This window comes from Sinohyriopsis cumingii, unplaced genomic scaffold, assembly GCF_028554795.1.
Source record: "Sinohyriopsis cumingii isolate HCF-2022 unplaced genomic scaffold, ASM2855479v2 utg000622l, whole genome shotgun sequence".
NCBI classification, from domain to species: domain Eukaryota; kingdom Metazoa; phylum Mollusca; class Bivalvia; order Unionida; family Unionidae; genus Sinohyriopsis; species Sinohyriopsis cumingii.
The window spans coordinates 276,958-292,914 of record NW_028315918.1 but is presented as its reverse complement, the minus strand read 5'-3'; the positions used below and the strand labels follow the sequence as shown (position 1 = coordinate 292,914).

General features: G+C 36.7%; 2 protein-coding genes across 4 annotated transcripts in view; one reads left to right on the top strand and one right to left on the bottom strand.

Annotated features, from left to right (window-relative positions):
- Positions 1-630: 630 nt before the first annotated feature.
- On the bottom strand, positions 631-1,170 carry LOC149773635 (ribonuclease H1-like). The gene has a single exon (XM_089946240.1). It carries the CDS (start codon positions 1,168-1,170, stop codon positions 631-633), a length of 540 nt encoding a protein of 179 aa, XP_089802366.1.
- A 12,188-nt stretch (positions 1,171-13,358) lies between these two features.
- LOC149773634 (DNA helicase B-like) overlaps positions 13,359-15,957 on the top strand; it is a 62,351-nt gene continuing 59,752 nt past the window's right edge. For 2 of the 3 annotated variants that reach the window (XR_016417337.1, XM_089946227.1), the window contains exon 1: positions 13,359-13,955. Coding sequence is in view for 1 of the 3 variants with exons in the window: in XM_089946227.1 (XP_089802353.1) it covers positions 13,778-13,955 (178 nt within the window). In the remaining 2 variants the exon portion in view is untranslated. Of the gene's footprint in view, positions 14,049-15,957 lie in introns of all 3 variants that reach the window. The other variant, XM_089946228.1, reaches the window with a different exon arrangement.

The window sequence follows — 15,957 nt, the reverse complement described above, 5'->3', positions numbered from 1 at the left end:
CTAGTGCACAGTCTAATGATGTATGGATGTTTATTAATTTGTCCTATTTCTAATATTATTCCTTTGAAAATATTGCTTAATTTAAAAAAAAAAATAATTAAAGGGATATTAGGTGATTAGGTGGTGTTTTAATTTAATTGGGGTTTGTTAAATCCTATTTTTAGCCCTGTTGTTTCAAGGTATTTTATTATGTTAAGATTTGTTAGTTGCTAGGATTTGTTGGGTATAGGAAGTCTGGATATTTATAGGGGGATCCAATATTTCTTTTTGAGCTCTTTGAAAGTTGTTTCTTGCTATCTGAAGTTTAGTGCAAACATTGAATACATGATCTAAGTCTTCTACAGAATGCCAATTGTAGCAGTTTATGTTTGCTGGTTTTGGGCTTAAGTATTTACCAAAACTTCCTGCTAATCTTGTTTTCCTTATCATTATGCGGTTAATGATATTTTTGGTCTACACTTTAACCCTTGGTTGGTTTGATGGATCGATCTACTGTTTTTAGGGTTGAGTGGAGTTTCCTACCTTTAGGGGTGAAATTCCAGTGTTCGTGACATTTTTGGTTAATATAGGCTTTTACGAAGCATTGTGCTTCTGTAGAGCTATGTCTGAGTGTGGCTGGATTGGGATCTCCTAATTTGACTTAGCGAATTTGTCTGCTTGTTCATTGCCAGGGATTCCTATATGAGATGGTACCCACATAAACTCTACTATTTGGTTCCTTGTGGATAATTCTTTGAGCATATGGAAGGCCCTGGCAAGAAAGAGCTCTCTTGAACTAGTGTTGCGATTTTTGATTGAGTTTATTACACTCAGAGAGTCGTTAATAATGAGTTTTTGGATGTTATTGTCAGTGATCCATTTGAGTGATTCAGTGATTGCCCAGAACTCAGTGGTGTAAATAGAACAATGGTCTGGTAGTCTGGTCCCTATTTGTATGTTATATTCAGGGATAACTATTGCAGCTGCTGTTCTTGGTGGCTCAGTTGTTTTGGATCCGTCTGTGTAGACTTTAGTGAATCCAGTGTAGGTGGTTTGTATGTCATTTATGATAAGTGCTTTTAGTTTCTTTTCTTGTTCCAATTTGTTTCCGTATTCGGTGTCCTTGGTGTTTGTCCTTTGGGTTAGTTTGCAACCAAGCGGCTTGGTCAGGTGGTTTGGTGTATTCTTCATGTTGCCCAAGGATTGGGCGATTTTCCCTTCGCTCTAGGACTAGTTTGCCGCCTGGTATATTTGGAACTAGTTTTGGTTTGAAAGTAACATTGCATCTGCTTATGGCTGTTTTAGTGGGGTGTTTATTTGGATGGTTGACTAATCGGATTGACTATCTGAGAAGCATATCTTGTCTTCTCAGATTTAGCGGCATTTCCCCAGTGAGAACTTGAAGCTCGTCTAGTGAGGTAGAGGGAAGTGCGCCAGTGCACACGATTAGTGATTTCGTTTGGATAGTTTCAAGTTTATGTAAAAGTGTTTGTTTTGCCGAGTTGTAAATTTGACAACCTTGTCCAATTTGGATCTTACAAGTGATTTATAGATTGTTAGCAATGTTTCTTGGTTGGATCCCCATGTTGTTCCTTTAAGATTTCTTAATAAGTTTATCTCCTTGCTGCAATTTTGTAAAAGTTGGACTATGTACAGTCCTACAGGTAAGACCTTGACGCTGATATTTATATTTTGGGCGTCAGGATCTTACAGCCTAACAGCGCTGTGTAGTGTGTTTTGATGTCGACTAACATCGTAATGAAAGTCAAATTTTCATGAATATTTCACACAGCTGGCAACTAAAATAACAGCGCTTTTCTACAAAGTAAAGTCATAATGTTTTAGTCAGACTTTACTTACTCTGGTGTCTTTTCTCTAATAAATTCAGATTCTCACAAAAGAAATGGACCTGTTTTAAAGCTTTGTTGGCCTACATTTTAGTTGACTGGAAAGCGATGAAAGCCGGGAATGTCGAAATCGGGTTAAGTTTAAATATTATTCTTTAACGAAACGAATAAAATATATTATGCCTATTGGAACTGTAAAGTAACGTTTCGTTTCGTTCAAGAAACATATCCGCCACACGAACCTACTTAAACATAACCTAGGCATACCTCGACTACCGTCGCATTGCAACAAATTCAAATGTGTGTGTGTGTGTGTGATTTTGATTTTTAACGTAGCTTTAACAATTTTTCAGTCATATCGTTACGATGTCTGCAGTGTGACCGTTTATAGTGATGTCTAGCACTGGGGAAATTCAAATGTATGTCAACGGAACATGAAAATGTGTCCATTTGCTAGTGTCATATTTTCATTCCGCCATGGGTAAAGACAGCACGGTAAGTGTATTAATTACACATAAATTATTGGAAGAGTATCGATATATGTTGCCAAATGTGTGAGATATTCATGAAACTTTGACTACTCGTTCCGATGCCAACGACAGGCGCTGAAAAACAGTCACTTCGTTGTCTGGAGTCACTTCTTGGGGGGGTGGGGGGGGTGGAGGGGCACGTCCGATGCTCCGATTGTAAGATTGGTTGTACGCTTGAACCAAGTGCAGTAAGAAGTCAGTGTGCTTGAGAGTGTGTTGATGCGTAAAATATTTCCAGTTTGAGGGCTCGCACTAACTCACTGCTCGATTTGGAAGTAAATGGCACAACCGAGGCAAGTTTGGAAAAGACGTCGATGACACAAAACAAATGTGTGTAGCCACGATTGCAGGTGGCCAAATGAGAGACATCTGCTAAATCGGCTTGCCATTGATGCTCGATGCCCTCCACTCGGGTGTGAGTTCTGGAAAATTTTCGTCGAATGGGTTTGTGTAAAGTGTACGTGGCTTGTTCTTGTAACCATCGTTGTACTTGAGGTAAACGGATACTTTTCAGACGGGTTTTGACAGCAAGATACAATTTCTGAACTCCTCTGTATCCCACAGGATGGGATGGATCGTAGTAAATGTTGGCTAATACCCTTTCCATTTTTGTTATTAAGTCACCCACTCTTCTCTGATATTACTCTTTTATTCGTGTGGTATTTTCTTGGCTTGTACTGCTTTGCGTGTCCGGCGAGCTATAGGTGTCGAGGATGATGATGATGTCTGAACAGGGGTAAATCGGTTCTTGTTTCACTTCTGTCTGCACCTTCCTTTTCTGTTCTGTGGAAGAAGGGGTGGTCATCATCTGATTAATCCATCCAATTCTGGATGTAGGTGGTGTTGTTAACTTGCGTACTTTCTCTGGTGGTGTTGTTAACTTGCGCAATTTTTTCTGGTGGAGTTGGAAACTCTTCTTCTCCTTTTTCTGTCTTGGTCACTGGGGGTAGTGGTGGTGTATTTTTAATCAGGTTCTTAAAATCTTTCAGAGTCGGCTGAGCTGTTTCGGCTGCAGCTTTCTGGTGAAAGTTTTGCAGTAGTTGAAATAGTTGACCGTTCCTTTGCGATTTGTCCAGACAGTCAAAAAAGCAAAACTCGTGTCAGAAAAGACAAAAGACAAAAGTCAAGATACCTATTATCATTGTCAAGACAAAGGGCATTGGTCTTCAGAATGCCCTAAGAAACGACAGGCGAGCGAGAAAGAGAGGGGCTCGGAACGGGAAGTAGAGGTACCCTCCCCAATGGAAGAAGCCCGATGAGTCCAGAAAAAAAAAGAGAAGAAGACGAGGAAAATGTGAGGTAGAATGGGAGGAAAAAACTGTGAAAGTAAAGACGTTTAAAAAACAGAGAGAGTGAACAAAGACGCAGAAGAAGTCTATGAGCTTTTTAATGTGTTGTGAATTTTATTGTAAATTTTTACCAGACTTTACCAGACAGAAAACGTAAGGGTCTCTTGGTTTTAACTTTTTAGAATATGGATCTATACTTACGCATTCACTCAAACACACACGTACATGGGGCAAAACATGGGATTTTGAGTTTTAACTGATTTTGGCAAACGAATGCTATCTCTTTTCGAGAGAACGGGGTGGCTCTGAAAAGGACCGTTGGGTGTTTGTTTTTTAAAAGCTCAGGAACGGGATGTAATCCGCTTTAACGCCTTAAGCCTTTGCCACAGCCAAGGCCAACTTCTGGACTTGCTCTTGTCGATGATGATTTGGTAGAAATCATTATGGTTGGTATAGCATGCGTAGTAACAGGAGTGGGTTGTTTGGTAATTTGGATCTACCACAGAAGACATTTCCGACAGGAAGGACAGCGGGGTGGAATCTGGATTCTAACACGTTCTCGGTAACTTTAACCAGGTATAAACCATAAAACCACGAAACAACAATGACTATGAAATGGATTATTATAAACTAGGAAAGAAAATTTCTTGGTGATGGAATGAACATAGGAACGAATATGGGCTTTGATTTGGAATTTCGGATGATTCATATGGAATTTTTAAATAACAAGTTCACAGTACCTTTAGCTAGGTATAACCCATGAAACCACGAAATCATAAGGACTATGATATGGAATATTCTAATCCAGTAAAATATCTTGGTAATGGAATGACCATAGAAACGAAAACGGACTTTGATCTAGAATTTCGGATGATTCATATGGAAATTTAAGTTTTAATCTATATTACTACAGATGAAATGAAAAAGAATGCCGAACTTGATTAGAAATGAATAGACAACAAAATCAACCAAAGAAAAACGATACCAGTTACGCAATGATTACTAATTTACTAATAAAGATTGCCAAATTCTTCTTATAGAAGACACGGAAACTTATTCAATATGGAACCAGATTACAAATGGATAGCCAACATAATTAACCAAGGAAAAACGGTATCATTTGGATGATGCTTACTGATTTACTAATCGAGATTGCCAAATGATGAATTTATCCTATTTAGGACACTGGATCTTAACAAGAATACAATACTGTAGTTTGGCGTGCATTTGACTGATGCATGTTTTCCATCACGTCCGTGTGATGGAAAATTTCAATCCTTTTGAAAGTGCCAAGGCACATCAAGTCTTGAAACTAACTGAGGAAATCAGGATACTATTATATTAAAACTAAAACAAGAACCATATTACAAATAGATAGACAACCAACCTAACTAGGAAAAATGATGGCATTTGGATAATGATTAATGATTTACTAATCCAGATTGCCAAATGATAAAGTCTTCTTATTTAAGACACTGAATTCAAACATGTATATAATATGGCGCGTATTTCATCGACGCATGTTTTCCATCATGTACGCGTGATGGAAAATTCCAATCCCTCCGGAAGTGTCAAGGTACTCCAAGTCTTGAAACTATCTAACTAAGGCAAACTGTAAATAACTACTACATACCAAAAGAGAAAAAGGGCTGTCTTGATAGTCAAGCTATCTAAGGATGTGCACTCCAGAGAGAAGCTATACGGGAGAGCCTTGCGATTGGCAACCTAAATTGTTATACACTAAACCCTTTGAGTAAGCGTGATAGAGATTTTCGATGCGATTCTTGTACCAAGATGCAAAAATAACAAAACTAATTGTAATACAAATACAACTTAATGACAGTGTTTTCCATCACGTCCGCGTGATGGAAGAGTTCAATCCTCTTTTTGCACCAAGGTGCAGCAAGGAAGCTAAACACAATTAGACCACAATATGCTGCGTCATATAGAAGAAATAAAACTGGAATACCAATAACAATACGCAACACCACTTGCACGCACTAAACGAAAACAAAGGCTCTTAGTCATCTTATTATTTTTAACGCGAAATATTTTATTTTCGGCTTGAAATATCTTTTTGAAATTTTATTATCACACAAAGCTTAGATAAGAACTAATGACTAAATTAGTTTGATCTATATAGAGTTATCCTTACATTTGTATGGGCATAAATACAACACAATATTCATCAATACACAACACTAGGACAAATGAGTCACTATAATAAATATAACCACAAGGGACAAAAAGGAAAGGAACCCCTCCCTCAGACTTAATAGTCGGGGGGGGGGGGGGCTAGTACTATCCTAAGTTCAAAGCGATGATAATTTGGAAATCTGGCCCAATGCTAACCTGGGCGTAGGGAAGAAAGTACAATTATCTAAAACTTTTTCTGGGATAATACAAAACTCTGTAATTACCATTTGACGAACAAAACAGAGCAACCCTGCTGAAATTACAATTATTTTATATTTTCATTATTACTTTATATTAACACCAAAACATGCATCACTAATCAGGTGGACAGGGAAACGTAGCACCCATCAAAACACCTCTAGAAAACCAGGGTGTCACTTCTAAGTCTTAACCAACTAAATGTGTTGAGATGAGGCTGTGAGGTATCAATGATAGAATCATCTACTCTTGTATCGTCAATGTTGTTCCATACGAACTTACCCATGTATGTCAGATCATCATGGACGATTATCCGGATCACCGATACGAGCGTTTGGAAAAGAAGAATTTATGTGGAGAGACAAGGCTGTTTGAAGAGAGTTCTCATCTACGGTCCAGAAGTTAGAAGAAGTTTGAGGAAGAGTAAAAGACCTGTGCGATGCCCTCTATGTTAACGGAATGATGTTAACAAAACACCAAAGGCCCTTTCCAGGGCCACTCATATGCCTCAAAAAGAATTGCTTTCTTGCCTAAAACAATAGTTTTATTCAGTTGTTTAGTTTGTGTGATAGATTGATGTTCGTTCGTCTATGTCTGTATGTTGTATGTGTTATATATGTCTATGTCCCGCCAAGTGTTCTATGTTTTTTCCCCGCTCTTTGGTCCGATGGAGGTCAGCTCCTTGCTACATTGTTACCAATCTTCAGTACCGTGACTTACCTTACCTGATCCATTACTACTGTCCCTAAAAAACAACTTCACTTTCCCTTGTCCGTAAAGAGACCCATTATTCCCCACGTTTAATTCCCATTGTCCCTAATCGTGTCCAGGGTGTCTGAAAAACTTTGTCCCTAATGGTGCCCACGACCTTTTTGACTGGTATTTCAATTGTCCGTAAACAGTCCCACTATACTACTCTCGGAGGAGAAAGCTTAGGGTTTGTTCAGGATACATATTTATTAAAAAAATATTTCAGATAAATTAAATTTGCTTGTAACATTTACAGTGGCTCTTTTCCGAATTTCCTTTGCCTCAGAGGCAGATAAAGATTCTAATTTCACATATTTAAGAAATCTTTTACAGTATCAGCAAGCATTCACAATGTTACATAATGTAGTGAATATTGTTTGAAATCCTCAACGAGATGGGTCAGAGTCATTGATAAAAGGACAGGCTGCTTAGGTTTGACAGACATTATGCTATTTTGCAAGTCAAACCATCTCTTACAAAGGTAGATAATATTTTTAAAAATCGTTTGGACCAGTATTTCGTGGAACTGAATTTTTTGATTAAAGTGTTTTGACTTTGATTAGTCACTGTGTTTCTGGTTTTTACAGGAAATTAAAAGGATTACATGTGCAAAACCAAATGGAATTGGAATTACGAAAACGTCAGCCTCAGAAATAAATAATGGAATTGCAAATTCAGAAAAAGGAAAAGGAGATGGACAGAATGAGATATCTAAATTGAAAGAGAGACAGAATGGAGGCGTGTGTAGAGAAAGAAGAATGTGAATTGTAATTGAAATTAAAAGAATTAAAACTGGCACACACACACACACACGCACACACGCGCGCACACACACACACACACTTACACACAAGGGGTCGTCCATTAATTATGTCAACAAAATGGGGGGGAGGGGGTTTGAAGAAGTTTGACAATTGTTGACATGGGGGAGGGGGAGTTCAAGATAAATTGACGTCAACAATGTTATTTTTTACAATAAATTTAATAAATCAAAAAAATAGGAAATTAGTCGGTGCGTTGGTATGGCACACACTCGTTCGCCCGTCAACAGCCCACCAGTTTAATCCTAAACGGGTTGAGCTCTTGCCAAGGAAGTCAAAGTCTTGCATCATCATATTTTGTTTTTATTCAATGTAGATTGTAGACTGTAGACAGATTAACCACATATGGTATTAATCTGAAGAAATGAATGAATCAGCCACTATGCCCATTATAACAATTGAGGAACATTTGGCTTCCCCATGGGAAGATGATAGAAGCTAGAATATAAAGTCTCGATTTTTTCATGAATTAAAAGTGTTATAGTCTATTTGAAATCTGTTAAACAAGTAAAAACAATGTATTAAAATTTATTTGTAGACCTTTTAATTTCCATAATTCTATTTTTAGCATAAAAGCCAGCCGTATAAAATATTGTTAGTTTGTGGGGGGGGGGGGTAAAAAATTTTGACATAATTTTATTAGGGGGGTCACTGAAAGTTTGACAGTTGTTGACAAGGGGGGGGGGTAAAAAATTGCCTAAAAATTGTTGACATAATTAATGGACGTCCCCCAAGTTGAGGTTTAGACATTACCATAAATCTTAAATTAGTGTCTCCTTTCAATGACCAAGAAGTAGATCAGTACTTTTATCCCTTTGAGAAAATGGCTGAAAACTTGAAATGGCCACGAAAACATTGAATTGTATTATTACAAGGTGTACTTATCGGCAAAGCATCTGAAGGTGATGCTTCCCTGTGGGTAAAACAGTATATTTGTTAAGGAATATATCTTTAAGGGTTATGCGTTTGTACCTGATCACATCAACCAATGTTTCGGAATAGCTCTGTCCTAATTTTCAACCCCTAGAAATCAGAATTAACATGTCCATTCTTTTACAATAATTGCGCTTAGGAAGAGATAAGAATTTTTTATCAGTCTTATCAGATTTTTTATTTCTAATGGTTGTGCCAGACGGAGACTTGGAAGTACTCGCATGAAACTTAGATGTTTTGTTTACCAAACAAAACTGCTGAGAGGAAGACTTATTTCCATTTCTTCTACCCCTTCATTCATCTATCTCTGCATATGCATTTCCCACTTTGTTTTCTCTCTCCCTGCTTGTTCCTATCTCCATCTACATATGCCTCTCCTTTTCCTTTTTCTGAATTTGCATTTCTATCACTTCTTTATGAAGCTGAAACTTTGTTATTTCTAATTTCATGTGGGTTTTTGTTATTTCTACTGGGTTTTTGTTATTTCTACTGGGTTTTTGTTATTTCTAATTCCATCTGTTCCATCTGGGTTTTTGTTATTTCTAATTCCATTTGGGTTTTTGTTATTTCTACTGGGTTTTTGTTATTTCTAATTCCATCTGGGTTTTTGTTATTTCTACTGGGTTTTTGTTATTTCTAATTCCATCTGGGTTTTTGCTATTTCTACTGGGTTTTTGTTATTTCTAATTCCATCTGGGTTTTTGTTATTTCTAATTCCATCTGGGTTTTTGTTATTTCTACTGGGTTTTGTTATTTCTAATTCCATCTGGGTTTTTGTTATTTCTAATTCCATCTGGGTTTTTTGTTATTTCTAATTCCATCTGGGTTTTTGTTATTTCTAATTCCATCTGGGTTTTTTGTTATTTCTAATTCCATCTGGGTTTTTGTTATTCCTAATTCCATTTAGGTTTTTGTTATTCCTAATTCCATCTGGGTTTTTGTTATTTCTAATTCCATCTGGGTTTTTGTTATTTCTAATTCCATCTTGGTTTTTCTTGTTTCTAATTCTTATTATTGAAAATAAAACTGCAACTTTAAAGCTTGATTTGATGTATTGTTGTAAGTAGCAAAGAAAGACTATTACACAACGTAGGACACGCAACCTTGACTTTGGAATTGGTGTCATGCTGATTTTCCTTCCAGATCGAATTTCTTTGTTGAGACTTTGTAGTTCCTTTGGTTGGTCGGAGCTAGATATGTTCGATGGTACTTCCGATACCCATTTTGCCCTTCCTGGATACTGTATGCACGATGTTGGTGTGAATATGTTCGCAGAGAAATCCGTCGGACTTCCTTACATACAGCGAGGCGTATGGCACACACGACGAGCTTGTCTGGTCCTTTTTTGTCGATCGTGCGTTGAGTTTTCTCTTTGCTACATACGCCATCCCTTTTTTTGGCGTAGGTACCGGAATACGTACATGTCGACCAAGAAGATTGAAAGGTCATTTAGGTGTGGAATCTGTGTGGGGCCCTCGTTTCCCAGCAAAGTGTTTGACACATGTCATGTTTGGCGTTCTCTCGTAGGAGGTGTACTGTCGCTCTCTTCTCTGCTCGAATCCTAATATCACGAAACTAAGTCCGGATTGTTTTCGTCTTGCCATGGTTGCAGCATATGTCAACAACGTTTTTGTAATTGGTTTTCGAGTTTGTCTTGTTTGCGATGGTCCAAATGTTCTCTGTGGCTGGAAAGAAAAGACCGCGATTGTTGTCAGGCTGGTTACTGGTCACGGAAAGTTCTTTGCAGTCTTCCGTTACCATACTCTCGTAAAGCTCTCGACGTGCCTCGTAAGAAAAGAGGTGTCGAAATAGGTCATGACAAAAATGTACTTCTATAAATTTGTTTGGCGTGTTGGCACGTGGGCTTGAGTGCTTTCGCGTGTGACATGAGGAGAGAGTAACTGGCGTTAAAAGGCTTTGACCTTGAGAAGTTAAGGAAACAGAACTGCTGATAAAAGCAAAACGCTTCGATACTGATCTCCTCAGAGTCATCAATCGCAGCAGCAATAACAACAACTACAGTTTGCACTTTAATTACTAGAAAAACATATACATAATTCTTTTTCTTAACCATTTGAACACTTATGATCTTATTCATGGTAATCAGTCTGGCGTTCGACAGAATCACTCCTGTTAAATTGCGCTTATATCTTTGATTGATAAATGGCTGAGAACATTAGACCAAGGAGAAATGGTAGGCACCATTGTGGTTTATTTTCGTAAAGCTTTTGATCTTGTAGACCATGAAATTTTGCTTGAAAAGCTGAAGATCTATTCATGCAATGAAAACTCCCTATACTGGTTTACTTCTAGCTTAACAGATAGATTGCAAAAAGTATCTTTAAATGGTCAACTTTCTCAAATTAAAAATATTAATTGTGGAGTACCACAGGGCTCTATCCTTGGACCTCTGTTATTTATTCTATTTATGAACGACTTAACCTCTTAAGATAGAAACTTCAAATTCTTCCACTGACCTCTATGCAGATGATACTACACTGTGTGAGATGGGTAAAACCAAAATAATACTTGAAAATAACTTACAAGATGCTCTTAACAGACTTCAATTATGGTGCAAAGAAAACAGTATGATCATAAATACAGACAAAACAAAAGTCCTACTCGTTACAACGCAACAAAAACGAGCAAGGCTAGATAGCGACAAACTCCAGGTTCTGTTTGACAATGTGAGCCTTAATATGATCTTTCATGATAAAATTATTTTTGTATTCTTAGATAACAATCTTGGTCTATTCACATTAAACATGTTTCAAAAAAGTTTAATTCTTATCTTTGGCTACTGAGGAAAATCATAGCATGCATTCCTCTTCAGTATAGGGTCATCTTTTATAAAAAGTTATATTCAGCCATATCTGGACATTTGTAATGTAATTTGGGGTAATACTTTAATTCAAACATAACACTTTTAAGACTCTAAAAGGGGGCTTGCCATTTAATTCTAAATCAATGTATAGACAATTTCCAGAATGCAATAAATAATATAAAAATTTTAACAATGCATGAAAGAATATTTCTTAGAAAGGCCAAATTGATGTATACAGTACCCAGAAAAGCCATTCCGGTCTATCTAAGCAATATATTTCACTAAAGAGATGCTGATGGTACTCCAAATTGAAGGTCCATAAGAAGTCAAAATTACATTATACCATGGCCAAAGAAGGAAGTTTTTTAAAAGTTTTCAATAAACTGGTCCACTGTATGGAACAACGTTTCCAGTGACATAAGGCAGGCTCCTAGCATTTCTTCTTTTCATAATCAATGTCTCAAATGGATGAAACCTTTAGACAATTTAACAGTTCTAGTACAATAAATACCACCTGTTTTTCTGTAATTTTGCATCATTTTCAAAGTTGAATTTTTCAATGCAGGATGACATTTTATATTTTATATATGTTTATTTGTTCACAGATGCCTGTGTATGTTTTCCAGGCTTGATACTTTCATTTTTAAAATCACTTAACTATTTAGTGTCAAGCCAGATTCTTCACATCATGTTATATATACTGTATATTGTAGATAACATATATAAGGCCTCAGGGTAGATTAGTTCTGTAACTGAGTTACCTTCTCTAAATAAAGTCTGTATTATTATTATTATTATTATTGTTGTTGTTGTTGTTGTTGTTGTATTACATACAATTATATTGTTAATTCAATGTTTTCAGAGTATTTTTCACGTCTTAATTCGAATTATTGGGAATCGGTAAGTTATTAAAATGCCAAACAATATCATTAACATTGTATCTGTTGTAAATGCACAAGTTTAGGTTCTTAGCTATAAAATCTTTGGTGAATACACTTATATAAAGTATGTAACTTAAACACAACAAATTTCATAACATTTTTTTTTTTTCTCGAAAAGATGGCCTTGGGTATTCCATATTCTACAGGTGAGATTTTTTGAACATTTTGGAATGTCTTGTAATCGTAGTATATGACGGCAATCGAGACCTAATTGAGAATGCTATGTTAAAACAGGTCTACAGATTCTGGATACAAGACAGACAATCCTTTTGTTAAAATATTCAAAGGTTTAACATTATTTGTCTTTTCGGCCGAAAAGGTTACATTATATTTACGTCTGACGGGAAATTTAACGCTGTTACACTATGGGTCTGTTTGGCATGTAAAGGGAATTTAAGACTAAGGTTATATGACCTGGTTTAAAATAGGTCACTCCGGTCTCAAACATTTACACCCTTTCCTCAATTGGGAATTTAACAAGGGAATGGCTAGTTCTAAGGGGGCACTGTGAGGCAATGAAAAATTAACATTAGCTCATAGGTTACATTATGAGGCACTTGGGGAACAAGGGGAAATCCTAAGTTAAAACTGTCCATATGTTTCACGTGGGGATGGTATTATAAGGACACACGTTTTTATGGGAACAAAGATTTATAGGGACAACGGGGTCGAAATTTTACGGGACAAGAGAAAATGTAATGTTACATTTTTTCTACAATCCAACACACAATTCTACCGTCCAACATATACCGTCCAACACATGCTTCTTCAATCCGATCACGCCTCCTTACTATCCAAGAACCGCTTTTTGATTACCATCCAAACACAAACCAGTACTATCTAATTAAAAGGGTTACAGTGTTCGTAGATACACCACTCTACTCCCATTTAAGGTATATATATATATAGTGGGACAACTGCTTGCAAATTTGGAAACTTTGATTAAAATGCAGTTTCGTTTTAAGTTTTTTATTTCCATATTTTATACAATGTATTTATTTGTATGATTGTAAAAGATACATAGAAAACAAGATTTTCTGGTTTAAAAGTTCATGGAGTGGGTCTTCATGTTGACATGAGTTTATGGTAGAACTGTGGGGTATTTTTGTACACTTGATGAAAAAACACTTTCTTTAATTAAAGGACGATCGTTCTTTCATGGTACAAATTAGATTTTCGACCAGAACCAACACGTGATCCAATATTTACAGGAATGTTGTTGCACAAAATTTCCAAACGCGCAGGATTTGCCGACATCGTGGTATAGGGTGGTCTGAGTCTAGATAGGTACAGTTAAACTTTTAGGACAAAGCCTACGGATTATTGTACGACTCTCCAGAACAGCTGAGGAAGTTCCGAATGGAGCGCGTGGTGTGAATTTATCTGGCCAGCTGGGCAAGAAAAGCTTTTGCAAATGATTCCTTGCGCTAGAATCTGTTGTACTTGAGGCAAAGAGGAGTTGATTATGAATGGAGCAAGTATCAAATCCAATTACAGGTTGCTTCGTAGAGGAGAATGCAGAGGAAAGAGGCGAAGATTCCGATGACGACGCAGCCGACTCGGATGACATGTTATGGCTGAGTTACAAAGAAATTAATTCTGCAGATAGTTCTTTTGCCGCCTTCCATAGAGCAAAGTCTTTAAAAGGTATCGAACATAAAAATCAGAAAGATGACTGAATCATACCCTGCATTCTAGACTAGTCCAGTAATGTCCGACCGTGCGACGTATAATTTTGGGGTAGGTTAGTCCTACACTGTAAGACATAGTACGTTATTTTTGTTTTAGTGCTATGTCTTCCTACCCAAGTAATGGGCTTGTATAGCTTGTTCCGATATCGGTTGACATCGGAACGAGTTATCAAAGTTTCAGGAATATCTGCCCATATCGGCACACTCTTCCACAAATTGATATGCAGTTAATATACCTACAATGCTGTTTTTATCCTGGTGGAATCAAAATCTGACACTAGCAAATGGACGCATTTTCATGTTCTGTTGACATACATTAATGATTTATTTTATTGAAATGCAACAGTAGTTGAGGTATGCCGAAGTAGGTTCATGTGGGGGATATGTTTCTTGAATAAAACGAAACATTGCTTACAGTTTCAATAGACATAATATATTTTTATTCGTTTCATTACAGAATAATATTTCAACTTGACCTGATTTTGGCATTCCCGGCTTTCATTGCTTTTCAGCCAACTGAAATATAGGCCAACAAAACTTGAAAACAGGTTCATTTCTTTTGTGAGAATTTGAATTTATTAGAGAAAAGACATCTGAGTAAGTAAAGTCTGACTAAAACATTATGACTTTACTTTGTAGAAAAACGTCATTATTTTAGTTGCTAGTTGTGTGAGGTATTCCTGAAAATTTTACTTTCATTACTATGTTAGTCGACATCATAACACACTGTACAGCGCCATTAGTTAGGCAGTAAGACCATGCCGTCCAAAACATAAATATCAGCGTCAAGGTCTTACATGTGGGACATGGGGTAGGTGAGGGGTGACGTCTGACTGCTTGATAAATCAATGCTGTGTAGCATAGTCATAAAAGCCAATGAATGCCAACATCAGTTAACTTAATGGATTATTATCTTGAATAAAATGAAACTTAATATTTGGCCAAATGTGATTAGCTGCATTTTAATCATTAAAGAAAATTAACACAGATATGTGCGCTTTGGGTGGGGTTGACATACTGCTATTGAAATCAGTTCTGTTGTAGCTCTGCCCCAACAGTGTTGACGGATGAACTGGAGGCAAATTATGGTTGTGATTGTTTTTTTTTCTGGAGGGGACTTTGTTGAGGTTGTGGGTTTGATCCATGGCCAAGTCATACCAAAGAAGTACAAAAAAATGGTACTAACGGCCGCCTTGCTTGATTCTCAGCTTTAAGAGGTTAGTGTTAGGACTGTCACTGGTCAGTCAGGTGTCAGGATAATGTGATTGGGTGGGACTTCGTAGTGATATTACTGAAATATTGTTAAAGCTACGTTAAAAATCCAAATCACACACACACACACACACACTGCCATTTCAGTTGAAGACCAAAGGTAGCTGAGGAATGATGAAATCGGTTTAAGTAATAGTTTAATTCGTCACACACCTGTTAATGTGATATTAAACACTAGAGTTTTAACTGCATTAGAATCATTGTGATGTCAATAAATTCTGTTATTGTGATATTAGGCACTAGAATTTTAACTGCAGTAGAATCATTGTTATGTCAATAAATTCTGTTTCAATCTAATGAAGAGAGAGAACCAAACTGTGCTAAAAATACAAGTAAAGCAACGTATTAATTCAGAAAGTTAAGCTAAGATACAGTAATTTCACATTTCAGCACCAGTTTCATGATAATTGTGTAAGATTTGCAAAACTGAAAGTGGCCGTTACAATTAGTGGTATTATTGATTACTATTGAATGTTATTACCCTGTTCCTGTTTACCATGTGTACTCACACATAAGCCAAGTCAACTGCAAACAACATAGACCCACATCTGGTTTCACATCATATAGTAGAAGATCATGATTTTGTTGTTTGTTCAGCTGATTACTCTTTAAAAACCTGCATAAATCCAGATCTGCCAGTGTGTTATATGACTGCTGATCTCGTCTTTACAGTTTATAAGCAAATA

Bases quoted from the DNA above. Each gene is read 5' to 3' on its own strand.
- LOC149773635 (XM_089946240.1), bottom strand. From the start codon at position 1,170: ATGAAGAATACACCAAACCACCTGACCAAGCCGCTTGGTTGCAAACTA.